This window comes from Podarcis tiliguerta (genome assembly GCF_965153285.1).
Source record: "Podarcis tiliguerta genome assembly, chromosome: 6".
Taxonomy (NCBI): domain Eukaryota; kingdom Metazoa; phylum Chordata; class Lepidosauria; order Squamata; family Lacertidae; genus Podarcis; species Podarcis tiliguerta.
This window is the reverse complement of record NC_139539.1, coordinates 53,897,819-53,922,332: the sequence shown is the minus strand read 5'-3', so window position 1 is coordinate 53,922,332 and position 24,514 is coordinate 53,897,819. Positions and strand designations below refer to the sequence as shown.

At 40.5% G+C, this 24,514-nt stretch overlaps 1 protein-coding gene across 8 annotated transcripts in view; it reads right to left on the bottom strand.

The window, feature by feature from the left end:
• Positions 1 to 24,514, bottom strand: part of ELAVL4 (ELAV like RNA binding protein 4) — a 92,153-nt gene that overhangs the window by 37,951 nt on the left and 29,688 nt on the right. For all 8 annotated transcript variants that reach the window (XM_083447887.1, XM_083447884.1, XM_083447888.1 and 5 more), the window contains exon 2: positions 10,974 to 11,214. In XM_083447887.1, coding sequence (XP_083304013.1) covers positions 10,974 to 11,214 — 241 coding nt within the window. The remainder of the gene's footprint in view (positions 1 to 10,973; positions 11,215 to 24,514) is intronic.

The window sequence follows — 24,514 nt, the reverse complement described above, 5'->3', positions numbered from 1 at the left end:
CTGACCATGGGAGCCCCCTTTTGTGAATCCTCCGATTCACTGGAAAGACTCAGAGACCTCGGACCGCTGTCATCGCTGACATTTCCTTCAGACTCCTCCCCCTCGCTCTCCATTTCCTCCCTCTCCTGTGCCTCTGCTCCTGAACCCCTGACAGACACTAACAATTCCTCTTGCGTGGCTAGGTACAATAGAGAATCAGTTCATTTTAAAATAAAGGCATCTGCCCTCAAAACTGTCGGGAGAAATCAAATGAGGAAAACTAGTGGAAAATTTAACTTTCTGAATACTTATTCATCCCCAGCCCACAGATTTTAATGTGCAACTGCAGATGTGGAACTTTGCACATTAATCTGCCCAACGGGTGGATGATGGTGGATGGGCAGAGAGGATATGGAAGACAATGGGATTTCCTAAGAAGAGCCCAAGTTCAAAAAGTGAACTTTGTGACCAAAAGGTAACAGATCACAACTGTCAATGGATCAGGACTGCCATTGAGTCAACTATATCTGAAAGGTCTCCATGTACATGGAGCATGAGGTTCAGTGAAATATCTGGAAGGGTCTGCTATCCTTTTGAAGACAGCATTTTCTGAATTCTCATTCACTTTTATTTAATACTGTTGTAGAAAATTAATGTTTAAGTACTTGGCTATTATTTGGTAATATTTCTCTAAGGTTTTTTGGGGTTTTTTTTATATTGGTTAAATGCCAATCTTAGAAACACTATATGCCGAGCAGTATGTGAAGGCCATATGGGGTTGGCACTAGCACAAAATCTATCTCTAGCAAATCTACAAATGGGAAGAAAAAAACCCATAAAAGGGGTATTTTTATATTTCCTGGTCCTCGTTTATAACACATTTTATTCTTATGAGCACACCTGGTATGCAATCAGACCTACGTTTAATTACCTCCAAAAACAAAAAGAAGTGAGTTTCTAGGTGCATGTATTTGGCAAATATCTGGTATTTCTAGTATCTTGTTTACAAAATTGGGAGATGGGGAATGACACATGTAATGTGCCTAATAGTGATCAATTTGAAAGGGATTCAAGTTTCTATTTCCTAACTAGTCCCTGAGGAGAAGATAGCATGAGAGATAACCATCTGTATTTCAAAATGAGGCATTTAATCACTTCCCGCTAGTTCACATCAAATCTTACCCTTCTAAAAAAAGACAAGAAAAAAAAGACTGTGTACAGCAGTTCAAAGTCTTAAGTATTCTTCCTCAATAAAGCTGACCATTCAGAGCAACTGGCAGTGAAATGACAGGGTGCAGGCAAAGGTGACAGAGAGATCCTCTTTTCAATCAAGCCCCTTTAGGAAAGTATTCCATAGAAAAGGGGCTACTACTGAAAAGGCTGATTACCTTGTTGCCACTGTCTGAACAGCCGCAATTCAGAACACAAACATAAAGGCCTCTGATGCTAATCGTTGGGCATGGGAAATGGGGTCCTGAGTCGTAAAAGGCTTTATCAGCACAACTTAGAAACAAATTGACAGCCAGGTTTTCTTGATGGCATTAATTGATAAAATAAATGAGGACTGCACTGATTCTTTCTGATTAGAGGTTAGGGCACATCATCTTATCTGCTGAAAACACAAGGCGCACGTTAAAAGAAAATGATAAAACAAATACTAGAAGGGCACTTAAAAGACTTCCACAAAGCTGAGTCTAAACACCGCTAAAAACCTCTTCCTGTGAATGGAATACCTCTTGCCCTGTGCGGAGGGCTATCCCACCACTCTCAAGCAACGCAAGGGAGAGCGGCACTCAAAGCAAAACGAAAACGTATTTGAAGTAAGAAGTGGATAGGAAACAAACAAACAAAAAAAGTTACTACAAAACCAGCAAATGAGTCCAACACTAACAAAGCAGCAATTAGCACAATCTGTTTGAGAAGGATTCATGTGACTATCCAGGGTGGGCAGATTGTTCTTTCCAAGCGAAGTACAGAAATTCTGAAAATATTAATTTCCCCTCCTCCCATCACATTGAAAATTAGAACAGCAAAAAACTGCTACATCTTAAGGAAGGGTAATAAATCCTACACACGCAAATACCATGGTTCTAGATTCAGGTAGGTAGCCGTGTTGGTCTGATGCAGTCAAAATATATTTTCAAAAAATTGTCCAGTAGCACCTTAGAGACCAATGGTCTCTAAGGTGCTACTGGACAATTTTTTAATTTTTGAAAATACATTTCGACACAAATACCATGATAAGCCCTAGAGACTGGAGCAGACCCTGCAGTACAGCAGTGAAGTGAAGGTGTCTGTCCTGTTAACACTCTGAAAAGGTCTGAAACACGTGACCACCCCAGAATTTTTATTTGTAGGTGGAGGTAGCAGAGAGCTTGTGGGGAACTATGCTGGACTCAGCTTGGCTTTGCAAATGTGCTAGCAGTTTTATTTCTGCGCGAATACTGTACTGAATTGACTGGGTTTTTAATATTCAGAATCAGGTTGGAGAGCATGTAGCATGACTGGCTACAGGGGTCAGTAAACTTTTTCAGCAGGGGGCCGGTTCACTGTCCGTCAGACCTTGTGGGGGGCTGTACTATATTTTGAAAAAAAATAATGAAAGAATTGCTATGCCCGCCCCACAAATAACCCAGAGATGCATTTTAAATAAGAGGGCACATTCTACTCATGTAAAAACATGCTGATTCCCGGACTGTCCACGGGCAGGATTTAGAAGGTGATTGGGCCGGATATTAGTTTGCCTACCCATGGGCTACTACCAATCCCTGGATAAGTGGAAGTTAAGTAGCCTTTCAAAGGTGTATTGGTAACCTAGAGTTAGATGGGAGAGGAAAGAGTGCTTCTTGCTAAAATGCTGGATTCTGATACGAAACCTACAGCCTCCCTGAAACTGCTGGGGGAGGTGTCCCTCCTCCTAGGAAGATGCTTTTAGCCATGTTTGTCTGGTTCCATGGAGGGAAGATCCAACCAATGAACAATGGTCTCTTACAGGAATATATTTTAACTCTCTGCAAATTTGCAAATCAGGTATTAATCACCACCACCCCAAATTCATATTTCACTTAACACTGGGATAGTTCTATGCAGTTTAAACCCATCAAACTACATGTTTAAATACATGTAGTTAGAGAAAATGCACATTTAAATGCATATTGTGAAGCATTTTTCTAAAATAAAAAACTTATGCGGGAGAAAGGCAGGATTATGGGTAAAAAAATGTAATGGCAATGCCTGGAAACAGACAGAGCAAACATCGTATCAACCAAACGTATTTTATAAATCCAGGTATCAGAGAACTGTTATTTTCTACTTCTTGGTGCTAAATGACATACTACAAATATTGGGTTCAATGATTTACCAAATGATGGTAGAACACTGCATGGTCTATGTAAATGAATTTTATGACACACAGACGTGTATGACACACACACACAAACAGATACATTTGAAGAAATAATAACTCTTCCCCAAAAAAACAAAACCAACAGTGGATTAAGTAGCAAAAATAATGCACCAAGCTAAAAACGTATTTAGTAACTCTAAGCTTCACAGAACCAACATATCCATATTTCAGTGTCTCTTCTTTGAATTTCTGCTTCATGGCTATAGTGCAGCAAAAGGCAGGCACTGTTAAGAATGTAATAGCAGCCTGCTAGATCAGACCAGTGGTATGTATCTAACAGTAGGTGGCCGGATGCCTTTGTGAAATCTACAAGTAAAGTAAAAGCAACATCACTCCCCAATTGTTTTGCTCCCTGGCAACTGGTATTCAAAGTTACGCTGCCTCCAAACAGGGAGGTTCCCATTAGTTATTATGGTTAGCAGCCGCTGAAAGAACTAAGAAATTTGTCTCAATTCCCCTTAAAAGCTATTAAAGCCAGTGGCAGTCACAGTATCTTGTAGCAGCAAATTCCAGGAGACTTTCCTTTTCTCATCCTGACTCCACTGCTCATCAATTTAACTGGGTGACTCTGACTTCTATTATTACGCCAGAGAATGAGAAATCAGATATACTCACTTCCTCTGCATTCTTTAAAGGCCTCCTCTATCATGACCCCTCCTTAGATATAATTTCTAAAGTGAAAAGCTTCCAAGTGCTTTAGAAGCCCCCGTGGTAATTTTGGTTCTACTACATCCCCTTCGCGTTGGATGCCCTTCTGGCAGACATTTATCTGGCTGGTGGGACAAGGTAAAGGCATTTTTCAACACAGCATCCGAATTATGGAATACTCCCTTCAGAGAGGTCTGACTTGCCTCACCTTTGCTCACTTTTAACCAGGTGATGAAAACCTTATAGTTCTTGTTTATTTCCTCCTCTCTCTTGACGTTTGAAGACATTACTAAATATAAATTTTAAGATAATATTGTACACAATAGTCCAGATGTAGCTACACCATCCATTTGTTTTAATGTTTGATGCTTTATTATGTTTTTATATGTGTTGCAAACCACCCAGAGTCGCTGGGAAAACCCAACCATATAGGTAGGGTATAAATAATAAAATTATTATTATTATTATTAACAGCAGCACTACAATACAGGTTGTATTAACTTCCATCCCTAACATGGAAATTTCCTAGTTCACTAAGTGCGTATTTTCACTGAGCTATCTAACATGAACTCATAATCTATTTTTCCATGCAGTTAATTATTTAATTTAATTTACGCAAATGGATTAATTCCTCACAATGACTCTTTGTGGAATTCTAACATCCAGTTACATAATGGGAAAATGTCCTTGCAGAACTCTTTACAGTAGGACTGGGCGTCCTGGCCAGCGACTCAAACCATTAAAAAAGAAAAAAATCTACCCACTGCTAGATGGAAGCTACTTCATCACATCATTCAGAATAAAATGGGCTCTCCCCCATAGTTCAGGAAAACAGATGAAAACCAAAGCAGATATACCACTTTGCCCAAGGGTTTGAGAGAACCAAGTGGTGCTGAGCTCCAGACAAAGAATCATACTACACGTTGTACTTTTCTGTGCAGCATCCAGCTCTCTGTCTCTTGTTTTTCTTAAATTGTATTTTTGCTCTATAAGACGCACCAGACCACAAGACGCACCTAGTTTTTGGAGGAGGAAAACAAGAAAAAATATATTCTGAATCTCAGAAGCCAGAACAGCAAGAGGGATCGCTGCGCAGTGAAAGCAGCAATCCCTCTTGCTGTTCTGGCTTCTGGGATAGCTGTGCAGCCTGCATTCGCTCCATAAGACGCACACACATTTTCCCTTACTTTTTAGGTGGGGAAAAGTGAGTCTTATAGAGCAAAAAATATGGTAAGTACAGCTGCGAGAGCCCAATGTTATTAGGGTTACAGTTTACCCCTTCCTTCCCCACCACAATCCCCTGCAAACTGGTGCCTATTGGAACATTTTTTTCTAAGCCTGATATTCATGCTGAGGAAGAAGGATTTTCAGGTGTGCATGTCCAGACAGGTCAGGAATCCATGCATTGTGACCTCAGCAATTCTCTCCCTTCCCCTATGGCTGTAATTAATTTAAAGCAACACCACCACCACCACAAGAGACCTATCTGGATGCTGTGCATTAAGCACCATGCATGGTTTCAAATTATTCAAGTATGTACACAGGCTATTGGGGAAAGTAAGGTGCACAGTTACACAGAGTTCCCCCTCTAATTCATGCCTCAGCCCTGTGTTTAAGCACTAGCCTGGTAGTTACAGGCAACTAGGAATTACATGTAGGTGACTGAGTGGACTGACAGCAGAGGAATGGTGCACCCTGTTCCTCTTCTGTGCCCAGCACAGAACAAAGAACTATCTCCTATATGTCCAGTATAAGAAGGGAAAGGAATATTACCAGAAGGATGAAGCTTTCTTTCTGTCTGTCCCTCTTCTGCCAGCCTCCAGCAGGCTATGGCTATTTATTTACTACAGGCCAGCAACTGTCATGGGTTTATCTACAAGGCTTCCATAGGTTTTCAATTGTTAAGATGGTACTACTTCGCAACTGCTGCTTCGGGTTATATGGAAAAAAATTAAAAAGTCCTGAATATAAGGAAACTAGATCAAAACAGGCATAATATACTTCTTAGGAATGCACAGAAAACTGACTTGTATTTTAATTATTGGCCAAAATACTCTGGCACTATTGCTTATCTGTAGGAAGAATCATATCTTGTTTATCATACACGAAGAGTAATATAATTTAGGAAAATAATTTGCTTCAATTCGGTCTCAATTTTTAAGCCCTAGGTTTCAAACCCCACCCCACCCAAATGAGAAAAGTATTTCCTCTTTCTGATATTATACCTTCGCTGTGCAAGATAGTTCACTGACTCAAGGTTCCATTGTTTTGTTTTTGTTTTGGAAGAGCAGCTGATTAAAACTCACAACTGGGTTATTGGGCAAAATATGCTGCAGCTTCGAAATGATACAGCAGGGACCAGTTTCAGAGTTAATTTAAAATGCTAGAATTAATTAGGTAGTGTAAATGAAGAATTTAATAAGCACACTTTACAACTAGAAGTTATGCTTTTATTAAACATCTCTGCCAAACAAAGCTAAACATCTTTGGCCTATCCTGACTTCCTTTTCTTATGGGCTCATTCTTTTAAAACTCTGAAATTAAGACATTTCCCCTATTGCAAACTCTGTCACAATTAAAGTTTGTCCCAAGTTATAGCAAATATAGATCACTAGCATTTTATGCCTGCTCCAGGAAACTACTAAACACAATTGAAGTTTACAATTTTGGTTTTGAAGTCCAAATTAAAGGCTGTCTCAGAAGCTGTCATTCCCAGTCAACTTGGTTTGATATACTACCAAATTAGCATTTTTTCTGTAAAAGAATATGCTTGTTTAAAAGCATATTCAAAAGCAATGCGCAACATTATGAATCAGATTCTAAAGTCTACCTACCTAAAAGCCAGCATGAAGACTCTGAACATTATTATTAAGTTAACTGAAAGCTGGAAAAATATTTTAAATTCTGTTGTGTTAGCACCCCCATTTTAGGTACTCCAGCAGGTAGATATTTGGGATTTATTCAGCCCTACAATAGCCATTTAAATACTTGTCTAAAATATCAGAACTGCACACACCCTGAATTTATCATCAAATTATTTTGGATGTTAAGTGTTAGCCTATTAAAATCTACTTCCTTTGCAGAAGTGGAAGTACTGAGGTTTTCATTATGCCAGTCACTCTAGACTATAAATACTGTGGGTTATAAATATGAACAGTTTCATATAGTACAGGTGTGAAACCCGCAATATTAACTAATTCCTCAAAGGGAATGCACATGGCCATTCCAACATAAAAGCCACTGCAAGTTGTTTTGACATAAGAAAGAAGTTACATGAATGCTTCCAGCACCTATCAATACATACCTTCAACACCTATCAATATATTACCCAAATATGTCAAACTGTGTAATGCAAATCAGTCACAATTTATGAAACTGAACTAGAACTCAACGGCATCCTGGAAACCAAGTTTTGGGGTAAAGGAATCTGGGTCAATACCCGCCCTGGAATGTCCCAATCTCCAGATATTGCAGACAGTATTTCCAAACTACAGGGGATCTCTATGGATATAGGCCAGCAGGTGCTTGCCTCAAGAATTTCAGACTCAAAGCCAGATTGAAATCTAAGGCAATGCAGAAGAAACATTGTAAGACCAGGGATTCTCTCGAAAAGAGAACAAAAAATGTACAGCTCCACAACCTCAGTTACAGCCCAAGACCTATCATTCCCTCTAAATTGCTGGCAGAGAAGAGAGAACGCTCACATGGAGACTAGCAGGAAATGCTTGAGCATAGCCGTCAACGTTTCCCCTTTTTAAAGGGAAATTCCCTTATTCTGAATAGGATTCCTCACAAGAAAAGGGAAAAGTTGACAGCTATGTGCTTGAGTGAAAGGCTCTACCCGATTCATTGTCTGGTGGCTCTTCGCGAAAGAGAATGGATCTTGGGGCTCATGAGGCTGCTTTGCCATTTAGCTTATGAGCTCATGCCCCCGCCAAAACAATGCCTGCTGGCTCTTCTAGAATCTTGAGCTCTCCATGCTATATGGAACTGGCTCCCAAGAATGTTGCTCAATGGCCCCTAATTGATACCATGCAACTCCAGCTCCAGCTGAACCTTGCTTGGCTCTTAGTACAGCTGGGACAGGATAAGCATGGGCCAACAAGTACCCAAAAACAAATTTCTTATGAAGGCTCACTATCAAGAGGAGCAATGCAACTTAATAATTAGCAACTTGAGTCTACCTTGAATCTCTTCAGATTTATTCTGTCCACTGCTGCATTGCCTAAAATGTAGTGCAGCTGGTGACAGTGTCACAGCTCAGTGGTACAGCACTTGAGATGCATGCAGAAGATCCCAAGCTCAATCTCTGACTTTGCCTGGTAGACAATACTAAGCTAGATGAACCGATGGTCTGATTTGGGATATAGCAGCTTCTTGTGTTCCTTCCAACAAAGTATCATTCACAAGGGTGACAATTCATATATAGCTCACATATGTAGAAGTAAACATCCTATCAGGAAGGATGCTGATGTTGCAAGCCATCTCTCTGTCCACAGGACTGCACAGCGACTAACAAATGCAGTTCTTTCTTCACTAAGATGCTGATGAGAAGGCCAGGTGCCATACCGCTTGTGCCGCACATTACACTTTTTTGAATTCAGCACATTATATGGCAGGGCTTATTTGCTAAAATATATACTAAGCATTTAACATCTGAATCTCAATAGAAATACAAATGAGCACTGTTCACCTACTAGACCCATAAATTCATCTTCCATATAACATAAACCTTCCCCTTACCCTACAGGAAATGTTGTAGCCAAGCAGAAGTGGACACAATCCAGTTAAAATTTCTATCTACTGTACATTCTCCAACCCTCCATATGATCTTCTTTGGTCTCTATTTTCCAGCTCTGAATCAGCTTCAGTTCCATTACCTGCATCCCATCTCCTTTGGGGTTTTTTCAGCCTTGCTTCAATTTTCTCATCTACTTGCCTTCAGCCTTTTCTATCATCCTCTGCTTACTTCTTGTTAGCATGCCTACACGTAGATGATATCCATTCTCATTGCTTTTCCCACTAACTGTATATAGATATTTTTGGTCACTCTTTGAGATACCAGTTTTTCCTTGACTCCTCCTGCTTTTTTCTTTACTTACACTCAAGCAGCCTCTAAATCTCTTTCAATGTCCTGTATTCAATTTCCTATTTATAGCTGGGATGGAGATTCCCACGGATAACCCCAATAAATTTTTGGCTCCAGCTTCAGTTTTTCATGGTATATATATATAGGGTGACACTCTGGAGAGTCTCATGAGTTTTGGAATTGGGTTTTGAAATGATGTACGGGTCTATTAAATGTGGTAGAGGGAGGTTTAAGTCTCTCTTAGATAACCAAACTTCCCCTTTCCTAGTCCTCTTCAACCACTTCTACTCTCTTCAACCAAGTCAAAATGTGTCACTTCAAGCCTTTACATTGATTCCTTATCATGTTCTATGCTTCTAGTTCTTACTTTTAAATCTTCTCAATTACTGCACTCTCAACTAGCTCTTCTCATCTGCATTTTCTTGCCTTCTCCATGATCATCTGAACCACCACTGTTCCCCTCTGCAGTCTCATGATTATTCACCAAGGTCTACAGGTCTTCTGTGTTCCACCTGAAGCTTCATCACTGTTCCCTTTGTCTACAAGTCTTCCCTGTTATTCAAGTCATATCCATTCCTGCTTCAGCTGATTTTATAATACCCATTCTTTCACCAAACCCTTTCCTAAACATCCCTAACTTACCAGCCCCTCCCAAGACACCATTCATCCTTGACCACATGCTCCTGTCAATTTAATACAGTTCCTAAACCTTCTGGATTACAAGGCTTGCTTCTTCACAATGTGTCGTATATTATTGTTGTTACCATGAAATAAAGAAACTAAAGCAGGAAGTTTGTTAACTCCTCTGCACATTTTGGCAGCAGTCATCTCTTCTCAATAACGAATGAAGCAAACAAGATGAGCTGTTTTACCAAGCTAATTGGGCAACCCTGGCTTGTTAACCCCAACAAACTATGTCCAGAATACACCAAATTTAGTGAACCTTTCTGGTACTGGGAAAAGGTTGATAACCATACTGTATCTAAGCTGTACCAAACTGTCTATAGAAAACAACCCATAATGATGAACTAAACTGAATCAACATAAGAACCATATTTTAATTTATAAAGTGGAGGAGGGAGAGGAACAGGATGATAACTTAAAAGAGAATACACATTTTGATTACAATAAAAGAAACTAAAATGGTCCTAATTTTGAAAGGGAGCTGAAATTATGAGTTAGTTGTGTGACCTACTTGCAAACAGGTTCACTTCCATGGTTCCAGCCCTTTCTGCGTTGATTTAGAAATTCAGTCCCCATGAGAACTCCTGCATCTACTTCCACCACCTAGGCCTCATGGTACTACATTCACAGTAAACATCTATACGTATTCATTGGGCAGTCTGTAGGCGTGTTGGTGGGAGCACTGGACTGGCTCCACCGCTATATCCACATATTGCTGACATCCCCACTCCCCTCAGCCCCTTACCCCTCACCCCCTTGGTAAGTAGCAGTGTAGCCTGGAGGTGAGGTGTGCAGCAGCGCCCCTCCTCGTGTGTTACATCAAAGCTATGGTTAATGCCTGGTCATATGGATGATACTACTTTCATCTAGGTCTAAGGCATCTCAGCTTCCTCATCTTGTAATTTCACACACAGGCACTTGTGCGATTTGCTCTTCTTCAGAATATCTAGCATACCTCATGCCACTGGTGTTGGATGACTGAGGGAAGTATCGTAATGAAACACAGACACATGATTTCTATATTGCTGGGCAATGTAAAGTGTTTTTATAAAAAAGATGTAGTAAACTTTGGCAACTTGTAAAGACCTTGTCAGAAGTCAAAGAAAAAGAAGCCCACGGCATGCAAGTCCCAATCTCAAGTAATAAGAAAACAATGAAGCACTTTACCTGTAATTTTGTCTCTCACAAGCTTGCAGGACTCTATTTCACCAATGCTCCCAAAAAGGCTCCTGAACTCTTCCTGGGTCATATTCTGGGGTAAATAGTTGACTATGAGGTTTGTTTTGCTGTCATCTGTAGCAGCCCCCGTCTGCATAGGGGAAGGGCAGTTCCTACTGTTACTGGCAGGTCCATTGGTTGTATTGGATGTTGGGCCATTTGACACCTGAGGCTCCATGGTGCTAATTATCTAGAACAGAAAGGAAAAGGGAGGGAAATACCATCTTAAAAGTCTGAGATACAGTTGCTATTTTTAAAAAGATACTTACAAATGAATACGTAGGTAGCATTCATGGCCAATTTAAGACAGTTAACAAAAAAACCCAGCTTGATTCTTCTGCTATTGTTGTAAAGTAGGTCATGCTAGTCTTTGGCAGAGAGCACATACTAAGATGCAGAGGCAAATAAAACCTCCCCGTCTATTTTTTCTCCTCCTCTTTTTGTTAATGAAAAGCTAATTTCTCTTTTCCTGGTGTAACCTTTTTCACAAATGTGTATTTACACCACACCAATTTAATTGATTTAAGGTATAATGACTATGATTAAAATCATAGTTCCATTTAAGTGGAAGAGTCCCATATAGAAGTAGAAACTGAAAAGGTAAAAATACATTAGCTATTTAATTACTGTAACACCCAGCGCTGTGACAGGTTTATCTAGGGCATTCAAGCTACAGAAAGATGTGACTGTGATCAGCTTGAAGCAATAACCTCTCAAGTCTCTACCGAACACACTTACTTGTATCACTGAAAGGCCTGGATTCTTCAGTTACATTTATCACCAAGGGCTTCTTTTGATTTATTCCTACACTAAAGGCCTGAAACTGCAAATACTTATATATTTGAGCTAATGTTGCACAAGTAAACAGCCCCACTTTTGCTGAAACTGGAAGAACCTCTTCATTTTGTTTGTTTGTTTAAAAGGGGGGTACAAGATAGGGAATGTAAAACTCTTATTAAGCCAACTTCTCTTCTTTTAAGGATACGTAAGCTTTAAAATCATACAGAATTATTCAACATAATTCATTAAGACGTAAGAAATTACCTGCTCGATCAGACCAAATACCTATCTAGCTCAGAATTCTGTTTCCCAGTGGCCAACGAGAAGCCTATCATGCACTTATGCTGATTGTGATCTAGGGATGTTTGCTTTTCTTAACTTGAAAGAAATGGGGATTGGAAAAAGGGAAATGCTATCATTATTTCCTTTTACCAACTGTGCAAAACCAGTGTCCTATCTTCCACAGCAGATGGGCAAAGGAACTGAAAGAGGAGGGCAGAAAAGTTGTGCACTCTTTCAGTCTTTTAAAATGATTCAAATGGAGAGCTACCACCTCTAGACCTAGTGACCCCACCTGGTCCTAAAGATGCTTTAACTTTATTTCTAAGAACAATCTCTCACTGTTCCATCACACTATTATTGGGTATGCCATAGTGAGTTATGAAAGCAAACTGATGCATTTAACAGTTCTATTCTTATCATAGAAGAGAAAAAACAAAAACATGGTTCTGAGCATAACCTACAATTTTCAAATGCTACAGATTTCAAAGTTGTCTCCTTACATAGGCCAATAGCAATGAAAGTTCAGAACTAAATTTTACATATGAATAAATGAAAGGAAATTAGTTAGGCTTTCATTATGCAAGATATTGTGCAAAAGGAACATAAAATAGTTGGGGGCAAACTACTGATGACACAAACTACTCTGCAACAACCAATTAACAAACTGTATTTGTTCATAGACAGGTTTGTGAACGTAAGGTGCATGCTGCCTTGTGTGAAATTCTCACAAATATTCACCAGGACTGCAAATGTTAGGAAGCGGGAAGCCACAGCTCTGTCACCATCATCTTTTGATGCATGCATAGACACATCCTTTGCCGCATCAGAATCTTCTTGATGCATAGGAGTAGGAGAAAAATCAAAATACTTATTGGGTTCCCAAGGAATCCTTAGTCATCAGTGGATGGTTACCCTTTGAACTGGACAGCCACTTTACAGGAAGGTTCACTGCATCTTTTGAAATAATAGAATTACCACCAGGAAGATGACACTTCCTCTTGCAAAAATGGCTAGGAGAACAATTTTCTTACAAGCCTCAGAAAAACTATCTTAGGGTCTGTTTGGGGGGGACTTGCTGACTTGGTAGAAAAAGTAAAGACACGGGGGTGAGGAAGTTAGGCAAGGCATGGGTTCCAATCTGCCCCTCCAAAATATACATACCTGCCTAATATGATATCATATGTGACATCAGGTGTGGGGCAGAGGCACAACTGGGCCAGCTGTGTGACCGAGTTCCCTGTGGGGAACTTTATCATGCAGCCAGTATATGCACAAAGAAGGGTTGAAGTCACCACCTATCAGCTGGTGGGCAATGTCTTCAAGTCTGCCAGATAAAATATGCAAACTGGTTCCCTGTAGGAAACTCTAGCACAGCTGATCCTTGCAGAAAGTAGCTCTGCCAGCCATGTGTTCAGCACTTGGAAAATGCCAAGGACAGGGCTGGCACAAACCCTTACACTGCGGTTCCCAAGTGCCTGGCAACCAGCTGGCTGTTGGATGCTTGGGAAGCACTGGGCAAGGGACTTGGGCAGGTGGGCAAGCTGCCTCGCAGGGGCGGAGACCAATGTATAGTTATGGCAAACTCATTCTCAACCTGCCAACTGTTACGCAGCCAAAGCAACACCATTCATGCAAATAACATTGCCTAATGTCAATGGCTCAGCAGGCATGGAATGCTGACTGGCAGGGCGAGGATGGAAAAGGGGAAGGGGCTGAAACTGGGTGAGGGCACAGCTGGCTGTGATCTTAGGCAGAAGCACTCCACATTGCAGTATTTTGTTTCATGCACCACTTGTAATCAAAAGCTTTTCTCAAGAGCTTTCTTGTTTCAGAAAGACCACATACATGATATTGGAAGTTGTGGAAGTAAGGGGGATTTAGCCTACTGCTTAATACTCTGCTTCAAATTCTAAGAGTGCTAGCAAAATCAAAATACGATTATTCTCGGTGTTTAACTTGATGTTGGTTTTTGAAATTCTGGAATGCAATCTTTGCATTAGTATTCTAGATATAAACACAGGAAGCACATATACCTCAAAGTGCAGTTCTGAGAACCAATTTGTAAAGACCACTTTGCAGACCTAAGAACAGTGGAGCTGGCAGCGCAGGAGCAGGTGGCAATTAATGACAGACACAAACTGTTATTGGATTAAATTGGGCCACAACTTCATGGGCTACAGGGGAATCCTGGTTATGCAGGGGCATCTGTTCCTGGACATGCCCAAGTCCATTCCGCCCCCACCCCCTTTTGGCACTGAAAACAACACACGTGTCAGCCGTCACACGTGTGCTGATCATGTGCAAGTGAGGATGTGCCTATACAGTGCAACAGGTATAGCAAAGGCACTGGACATATATCCTTATGATCTAGCAGTGCACGTTATAATAGCTGCAACAGGCATAAAAATCATTAAGTGCTCCACCAAGACCTTCAGTAATTTTCAAGCGATCTCTTGGTGGTGGTGGTGTTTGTGTTGGGAGCCACTGATGTAGAAGATCAAGGTAATGGCTCCATCTTACTACCAGTACACAACCAAAATACATAACCAACCTGAATAATTTCCACATAAATCAGAACAAGATCTAAAATAAAGACAAAGCCAACAGCAAGAACCTCCCTCAACAGAAAAAGCCCCCAAAGCCCAGCCCAAGAGTCTGTTCAGCAGCTTCAGCTTTGGTAGCTGGAATCAGTCAGGGCCCCACCCTCCCAAGCCAGGTAAGAAAAGGCCTGAAATGCAGGGAACAGGTCTCCCAGGACTCACAGCCATTCAGGAAATTTCTGCCTTGGCTCTTCCTCCCACAACTGTATGTTCATGGAACATGGAAGATTCAGAAAAAGGCTATGGCAATATGAGCGGCTGCTAAAGCAACATTCCCCCCCTGCTCCCACCCACATTTCAAACCTTAAATCTCCATTTGTATTCTAGAGTCCCAATTCAACTGAACATACCCCGCCCCCCCGTGCTCACACAGCTGCATCAAGCAGATTTCAAATCTAAATACTGATGGATGCTGTGGACCAGCAAAATAATTCAAGAAGCAAAAATCCGCATTCCTTTAAATAAGACAGACAAGTCAACAGTCAGCCTGTATATACTTCATGTAGAGTTGCCACTTTTTGACCCATGTTTAAAGAGCTATCTGTGCAGAACATAAAGCTGTTCCTCTCCTATCCCCTGTCCATCAACAAAAAGTTTGGACTAAAAGGTGAGAAGAGGAAATGGAGCTCCATTTGCCTTATGCAAGTGCTGCACCTAAGCATTAGCCTCTAATTCTCTGCCCTTTCCTGGAACACCCTTCCTTTTTCTTCAAACAACGCTCAGCAATAAAAGGGCGGGGCAGATGCAGCATGCTGTTCCACAGAGCATTAAGGACCAGAATATTGTAATTCAAAGCCTAACACCCAGACACACATAGAGCTCCTGATAGGCGGGCTTTCCTATTCCCATACACACTCCATGTTGAACACTTGGTAGAGCCCATCCCTCTATATTTAAGTTAGCAAGGAAGCCTTCAGGATGCACAAGCATCATGTGCATACTGGAGTTTCCAAACCTAGATGGAGCTGAACTGGGGCACTGCTGTGAACTTTGCAGTAGATTGAATCTTTCAGAGACAACACACCATTGCAAATATGCCTGAAATCTCACAGGATATACAGCTATATGTCGGGAACCCTGCAAGGGAAGTGTGGCTTGAGGAACAATCACTTGGAATAGTATAATGGCAGGTCGATAGGTGGTTCTCCCTGTTACTCTATATCCACTCTGTTACTCTTGCCTCTTCTGTTTACATTCCCTCTTCCTGTTATCTCCACTTGTTTGGCAAAGTGGTGGTATCAACAAGGACAACTTAAATGGCAATAAACTTTATTGCAAGCTTCTAAACTCAGCTGCCCCATAGCCTAAAGAAGAAGTTGCCAACGTGGCTTATTCCAGACATTATTGGACTACAACTCCCACTACCCCTGATCAATACAGGCAAGTGATCATTTTCTTTAAAAATGTTAATATTCCCAGATGTCAAGCAACATCTGGGTATTGAACTGGAAAAAACCTTGCATTGTAGAAATAAAATCTTTTAAATCCCAATCTGACTAGTGCATGTACATTCAATAGGAAAATATGTTTGAATGAGCAACAAAAGTAAAAAAAACACACCCCAAATTATTAAAACAAGTTTGATCAGCATTCACAAACTAGCAATTTCTAAGTGTGCAAAGGGAACTGGGAAATATGGTAATAAAATGGAATCACTTTCAAATTGGTTGGATGGGTTCTGAAATTAAAAGGGAGGGAAAATACGCAAAGGGACTGTGAAAGTTTATAATGGCAAAGAAAGTCACTGTGGTAAAATATAACTTATCAAAAATTCATTAACTATAATTTCATATTATTTCTAAACGTTAATTAATGAACAGACTTAGAAAATTATTCCATAAAATAAACACTGATAAATAATGCAGCATTCTGTTGTCAAAGGCAATTCTTTCATTATCATTCCAACATGCTTTTGCATGTCACAACAAAGTGTCAGAGGGGACCCATTGCAAACTTAAGACTTGTAGAAATGCACTCCTTTAAAATAATTATTTTCAACACTGTGCTCTATTCTGCAATTGCAAACTACACCATATATAACATCCATGTTTCAGAACCTGACTTGTAGCTGAAAGATTATGGTAGCTAGTCTATGCATTTAAAACAAAATACAAAACAGTTATACTCCAAAATATATATATATATATATAAAATTGTCCAGTAGCACCTTAGAGACCAACTAAGTTTGTTCTTGGTATAAGCTTTCGTGTGCATGCACACTTCTTCAGATACCATGCCCATGAAAGCTTATACCAAGAACAAACTTAGTTGGTCTCTAAGGTGCTACTGGACAAATTTTTAAAATATTTTGACTTCGTCGGACCAACACGGCTACCTACCTGAATCTACAGTTATACTCCTTTCTTGATTATCTGAATCCAGTATGAATCCCTATATTAACTCAGTCCAAGTTACAGCTAATAGACAGAAAACCCATGTCCAATTAATCAAGTATTTTGAACACACACATTAAGTAATTAAGTTAATATGATAAACTCAATCTAGGGGTATTAGTTCCATCCATCATGACTTTAGTAGTGTCAATTGCCGACCTGTGGTCCCCTGCATGCTCCTTTTACAAACAAACAAACAAACAAACAAACTCCCTTCTTGTTTATACAACACCTGGCATCATAGAGGTCTCACTCCGACTATACTTCTAAAAAGCTGAAATGAACTTTGCCAATAATATTGCACTGGGAGATTGTATTCTTGATCCCCCCCCCCCAAGTCTTCAGATTCCAGTAAATTAGGTGGTGAGATACTCCTAACTTTTTGTGCCACACACTTTGGCAGCTTCTTGATTCTTCCCTTGTGGCTGATAGGGATGTGGGAGAAATTCAGTTTGCATTTAAAAGCAAATTTGCCCAATTTACACTTTTTGAAATAATATGCAAACTATAACACAGCCATCCTCCACAATTCACATCTCCAATGTTTGCAATATTGTTCTCCAGCCATGTAATATGTAAAATATGCCTACAGTGGGGTACAGTGTGCATATAAATGCATTCATTAGTGAAAAATACAAATAGTTTGCAAAAAATATGCATGTTAAAAAGAATCCATGCAAAAAATTGTATATTAGGAGAAATTTGCATTTAAAAAATCACAACCTGATTTGAAAATGTGAAGAATCGAACTTAATATTGCCAAAAAAAAAGAAGAAGAAGAAGAAGAAGAAGAAGAAGAAGAAGAAGAAGCCAAAAATTAACATAGTCACCCATCCTCAGTTGCTGGTATAGCATTACTACTCCAGGAAATGAAGAATTAAAATGTGAGACCCCAAAACCTTCATCTTGTGCAGACATGATAAACCCATATTTCCACTAGCCAAAATGTTGGAAGAATACTAGATATACTCATACATGCAAACTCAAAAGGAAGTCTCAATAAGATCACTGGGGCTTATTCCTAGAGAAGTGGACATAAGGTTACAGCTTTAAACGAATACTTAATTTCTTCTATTTAAAACATTGGGATAAATGCTTAAATTTGTTTAGATTGTGCAATCAATGTCTTCTTGTTATGTGTTAGCTATTGCATAGTGTTTCAGTATTTTATTGGAAGTAATCCTGATAATGTGCTTCAAGGACAGGGCATAACTTCTTAATATATCAATCAATAAACTTATTCTTGCTTAAGTGGGCTGGTATCTGAAAAAAACGCCATGGAAATAATATAAAAGCTTATCTGTGGGACCTTCAAAAGTGTATTTTCTTCTCAATAACACAACTGCCAAGTTTCAATGTCAATTACTATTTTTATTAAAGCTTCTGTACTGCACAACAAGACTTGCTATTATTTACTTAATAAATACATTATGAACTCCAAATAAAAGTGGAAAACTAGGTTTCAGAGTATTTCTGCCTCCAGGCAAATCCAATATCCCCAAAATAAATCTTTAACCCTCTGCATTTTGAGACAACAACCTGCAAAAATGTATGAGGGTATCATCAACATTTTCCCAAAGAACCTTGGTGAAAAACATAACTTCTTAGTTGCAGAAAAATTAAGCTTCTGGTCTAACGGATGCTTATCAATGTTTAAATTTTTGAGTGACAAAACGTTACAACTTTTTTATAAAATGTAAGATTCAGCCTGTAACATGATTAAGATAAAAATTGGCACTTTTATGGTTTCATACTACTGGGCACCGTAACAGGCAAAATACCTGCATAATAACTGAACTATAAATAACAAAAATATATTGAAGTTTATGTTTTAAACGTTTACAGGGTTTTATATTGTATTTTATGGGGTAAGTATGCCTTCATATCATTGTAAATTGCTTTCTAAAATCATATATAATAGTGTCAAAGGCCAGGGCAAATAGGTGCATCTTCAGCCATGATATACACTGTGTAACAGATGCACCTATGCTAGGCAGAAATTCCACAATTTCAGAGATGCTAGAGAGAATCTTCTCTCCTGGGCTAACAACCCCCAAGATTTTGAGAGGCAATCTTTCAGCTATTGGGACCTAAGTCATTTAGGGGTTTAAACATTAGCATGAGCATCTTAAACTGGGCCAGGAAACAGGCAATCAATGCAGCTGTTCTAAAACAGGGTTTATAAACTCTAAGTGGAAACCGAGCCAGTAATCTGGCTGCTGCGTTTTAGACCAACTGAAGTTTCCAGGTCATCTTCAAAGGCAGCCCGAAGTAGGTAATAACAAGTGCCTTGAATTGGAGCAAGAAACAAAAGTGGAAGCCAGTGTAATTTAAGCAAGACCAAAGTACCATATTTTTTGCCCTATAGGACGCACCTAGATTTGGGGGGGCGGGATAAAGGGAGGAAAATTATTTTTCCCCCCCCAGGCGCGGGGCTGGGGTGGGGGAAGCCCAAGCCCTCGCTCCGACCCCTCTGGCTCTCCAGGCTTCAGCGAAAACCTGCATTAGCCCCATAGGACGCACACACATTTCCCCTTCATTTTGGGAGGTAATATGGTCAGAGAAGTGAACAGTAGAAATTATTCTGGCCAAAACGTTTTGTACCAGCTGGAGTTTTTGAACACTTTTCAAGGACAACCCCACATGCAGCGTGTTTCCATAATCTAATATGGATATGATTAATGGCTGTGTAAGAATGGACGATCTGCTTTCTTCAGGAATGTGGGCACTTGTACGCTACCCAAAGCTGGGAAAAGGCATTCCTAGATATTGCAGCTGTCTGAACATCCAGAAACCCCTCTAAACAGATCCTCTAGAGAAAGTACCAGAACAGGTTGTAATTCTGATCCCGGACTCGCATTTCTACTTTTGCATTTCTACTTTTGTCTCAATTACATTTGTTGGTTTTTGACATATTGCATGAGAGAAATGGACTGGTATGCACATCATATGTACAAACTGTATCTTAATGTACATGCTTCTGAAAAGTTATTGCTCTGCTTATGCTACGCTACCAGAAACAAGCCAGAGTCTGGTTTGTCACAACAATCCAAATCCAGGCTCTTGGTTTGTTTCCATCAAACCGTTGGGTTATCACTTTTGGTGTGTGAATCTGTCTGGTTTCAGATGCAACAAGCAAAGACACCAAGAGTAGGGTCCAGAGCAGAATGAGTGTGTTCCAGGAGCAGACTGCACACTCACATGAAATGACCATTTGTTTTTACTATACTTAATGTGGTGCATGAATTAGGCCAGTGATGGCCAAACTTGGCCCTCCAGCTGTTTTGGGACTACAATTCCCATCATCCCTGACCACTGGTCCTGTTAGCTACGGATGATGGGAGTTGTAGTCCCAAAACAGCTGGAGGGCCAAGTTTGGCCATCACTGAATTAGGCCAATGTCAATTCCAAAAAAGAGAGAAGCATACGCTTATGGCTACGACTTTATTTAAAAAGCATCCAAGCATAATGTTAGGGCCAAAGAAGACTTGACAAGGTCTCCTGCTGGTTTTTATTTTTCCGTAGTATAACAGAAGTCATTGAAAAGGGAGAATCCAATCAGAGAGGCAGTAGCTCAATGGTACAGCCTGTGTTCTGCATTCAGAAATTCCCAGAATTTTAAAAGATGGCTGTGCTTCAGTTTGAAAAGTGCAAATTAGGTAGGTCTGCCTTTAAATGAGAATCATAGAACAGTGTCCCAAGAGTCAATGGACTGCAGGTATCACAGCTAAGAACTGAATCAGACATAAGAATCGAATAAAACCTCTGCTCCATCCCTATCTCACACGCTATTACATTTGCTTTAGCCCTTGCTCTGCTACTGAGAGAGCCACCCAGACAGGAGTGGCGCTCTCTCTCTCTCTCTCTCTCACACACACACACACACACACAGTCATGGGCTGGTCAAATCAGGACGATGCAGGTACAGTGGTACCTCGGGTTAAGAACTTAATTTGTTCTGGAGGTCCGTTCTTAACCTGAAACTGTTTATAACCTGAGGTACCATTTTAGCTAATGGGGCCTCCTGCTACCACCGCCCGATTTCTGTTCTTATCCTGAAGCAAAATTCTTAACCTGAGGTACTATTTCTGGGTTAGCGGAGTCTGTAACCTGAAGTGTCTGTAACCTGAGGCGTCCGTAACCCGAGGTACCACTGTAGATGGTTTGTAGGGACCCTGGGGAGGTGCCCGACTTGGGGGAGCCCGACAGTGAGGATACTGGGAAGGAGCTAAGTGGAGGATCCCTCAACCTGCTCGCCTTGCCTGTCCCTGCAACAAGAACCCCATGCCCTTCCTCCCTCTTCAGCCCTGCTTTCATCTCCAACACTTCCTCTGTGCCTCTAATGCCACCCATCTCAGAGCTGTCAGACACACCCATCACCTAGATTCTGAAAGTGGCCCAAGAAGGCATGAACAGATAGAGCAGAACCTGTCTACCAAAAAACTATCCCAGAACTTCAGGCTTGGGGGGGGGGGGATGGAGAGGACACCACAGAATGCAGGAAGAGTAAAAGATTCTCTTACTATCTGCTCCCTCAGAAATTCCAGTAGCAATTACGTTTTTAAAACTGCCTGCCAATGGCAGCGCCATGAGGGGGCGAAGCCAAGGAAGATACAGTGCAGGCATTAGCAATCGTGCCACTGCTCTCTCAATGTGGCTGCCCTGCATGTGTTAGAAGCTGCTGGGAGTGTGCATGGGGTGAACCTTCTCACAGCTCACATACTTTTCTGCTGTTATCTAGTTTGCATTCGAAAATAAACTTGCTTTCTAGCCAAGAAATTCATTTTCTGTTTAAAATTACAGTGGTAAGGTTAAGAACTTAATTCGTTTTGGAGGTCTGTTCTTAACCTGAAACCGTTCTTAACCTGAGGTACCACTATAGCTAATGGGGCCTCCTGCTGCTGCCGTGCCACTGCCACATGATTTCTGTTCTCATCCTGAAGCAAAGTTCTTAACCCGAGGCACTATTACTGGTTTAGCGGAGTCTGTAACCTGAAGCGTATGTAACCTGAAGCGTCTGTAACGTGGGGTACCACTGTATTAAGCAATCTTTTGCTGTTTTTGTTTTGTTTAACTACAGTGTTCCTTATACTTGAAGCAAGTATCTGCAGAGATGAGAGGCTGGAGAATGACATATACGAACAGCATCACAATGCTGAGAACGTCTATCTTTAAAAATAGGATTTTATGCTTTGCTTCCAGTTTGAGGCAGTAATGCTTCTGAATACCAGTGGCTGGAAATCACAGGAGGGGAGAGTGGCCCTGTGCTTGAATCCTGCTTGCTGGCATCCTATGGGCCCCTGGTTGGCCACTGTGAGAACAGGATGCTGGACTAGATGGGCCACTGGTCTGAACCAACAAGCTCTTCTTACGCTCTTATGATCAGATCACTCGTTGTTTTAACTCCTGAAATCTCTCCAACAAACTATGCACAATGGGAAGGTGAGCTTTCAATTTCCGCCACCTATCTAAAAAATAAATAAATTTAAATTTCAGAAATGTATGAATACATAGGCCATCTCTGCAAACACTTTGCAAATGGCTTAGCCCGTGACCAGCTAGAAAATGCTGAGGTTGCTAAGGAGGCAAGAGGCAATCTCGGTTGTGAGTCTTGGCGTTTTATTAAGTTATTTTTCGTTTTATATCTTTACGTTACTATCTTCAGATAGATAGAAAAGAGCAAGTAAGTAAGTAAGTTAATTTTATAACGGTTGCACCATAACCTATCCTCATATAGGGTCAGTGTTGCTTTCCTAAGTACTTGGGGGATGATAATTTAACTATCTGTTGTAATCTTCTACTGCTAGGAAATAAAGGACATAAGGGTCATAGTTCAATGACAAACAGTTTAATAGCAGAACATGTCATTCATATATTTAGATTTCAGATTTAATTCCTCCAGTGTAGGCCAGGGGAAACACCTCCCTCCCACCTCCACCTGAATAACAACCCAACAAAATTCACCGCCACAGAATAAAGTGATGATGACGAGGCTAAGTATGTTTCAGAGGACATAATCAAGGGATATCTGCCATCAAAGCCAGAAAGAAAATATACATGTGCCAGGTGATAAACCTCTACTGCCAGTTGCTGGGGACAAATAAGAGGCTGGCAATCATTCTGTCCTGTCTGCAAACATCTTGGTGACAAGAGACTGGCCACCATCACAGACAATGCTATTCTAAACAGACCTCTAGTCCAATTAAACAAGTCCATTTTTATCAGAGAAAGTGGGTCAAGTATGCATGGGTGGTGAGCCCAACACTATGGATTGTATCCAAGTAAACTATGCTCAAAGAAGGCCGTTACTTTCAATGGGTGTACTCTGAGTAGGACTGGATACAACCTTGAGGTGCTACACATCTACAAAGCAATGGGCAATGCTAATGATCTATTTCTGCTCCCCCGTTACCCAGTCCTAAAACACACTTTCATTTGATGAAAATGAAAACAGTGTGATTAATGATAATGTATTTGATTCTGTACAAGTAACTATCTTGAGAGAAAAAGAAAAAGTAGTGCAGAACAACATCAGCAGTGATTTCTTAGGAAGGGAATTGGGGCTAGAGTGAAATTTGTAGAAAGCAGTGCAAGTGTATAATGTCCGGCCATCTAATGTTTGAGTCGCTCCTTTAGCGGGTACTTAATATTAAAAGCTGGAAATAAAAACATACTACTTTCTCTCACCAAATACCTGGAAATAAAAACATATAATCCTGTCTCACCAAATACATATCTTTTTATCTCCTATATCCAACCTTAAAATGGATTGTGGCCTTTAACAGGCAGGCACCAATTACGAGTTTGCAACAGAATAACAAACCATTCCTTGGGAAAGTATTTACAACCAGTTTATCTGGCAGATCTAGGATGAAGATAGAAAGTATTTTAGTGTTTCTTATTTGTGGAAGAGACATGACCATCTAAAGTGCTAATTCACTGTAAAATAAATGAAGTCTCATGTATAGACTGATGTGAGCATGGTTGGAAGGGAATGAACAACTTTGCTGAAGCAGCATCTGATGAAATGCTCTGGGTGGGAGCTCACTTGGGACTCCTTTGCATGCAACCTTCAGTTTCACGATGAAAGGAAGGTAGGACATAAAAATATATGTTATTAAAACAGATCCTTAGAAACATTTGATAATACTGAAATGTTTGTTTTACAGGTACGATTCTTTGGATATACACTGGTGCACACTTTGTCATGTAATCTAGGTCTGAAACAGGGGTCAGCAAACTTTTCCAGCAGGGGGCTGGTCCACTGCCCCTCAGACCTTGTGGGGGGCGGACTATATTTTGGGGAAAAAAGAACGAATTCCTATGCCCCACAAATAACCCAGAGATGTATTTTAAATAAAGGGGCATATTCTACTCATGCAAAAACACACTAATTCCTGGACCGTCTGCGGGCCGGATTTAGAAGGCGATTGGG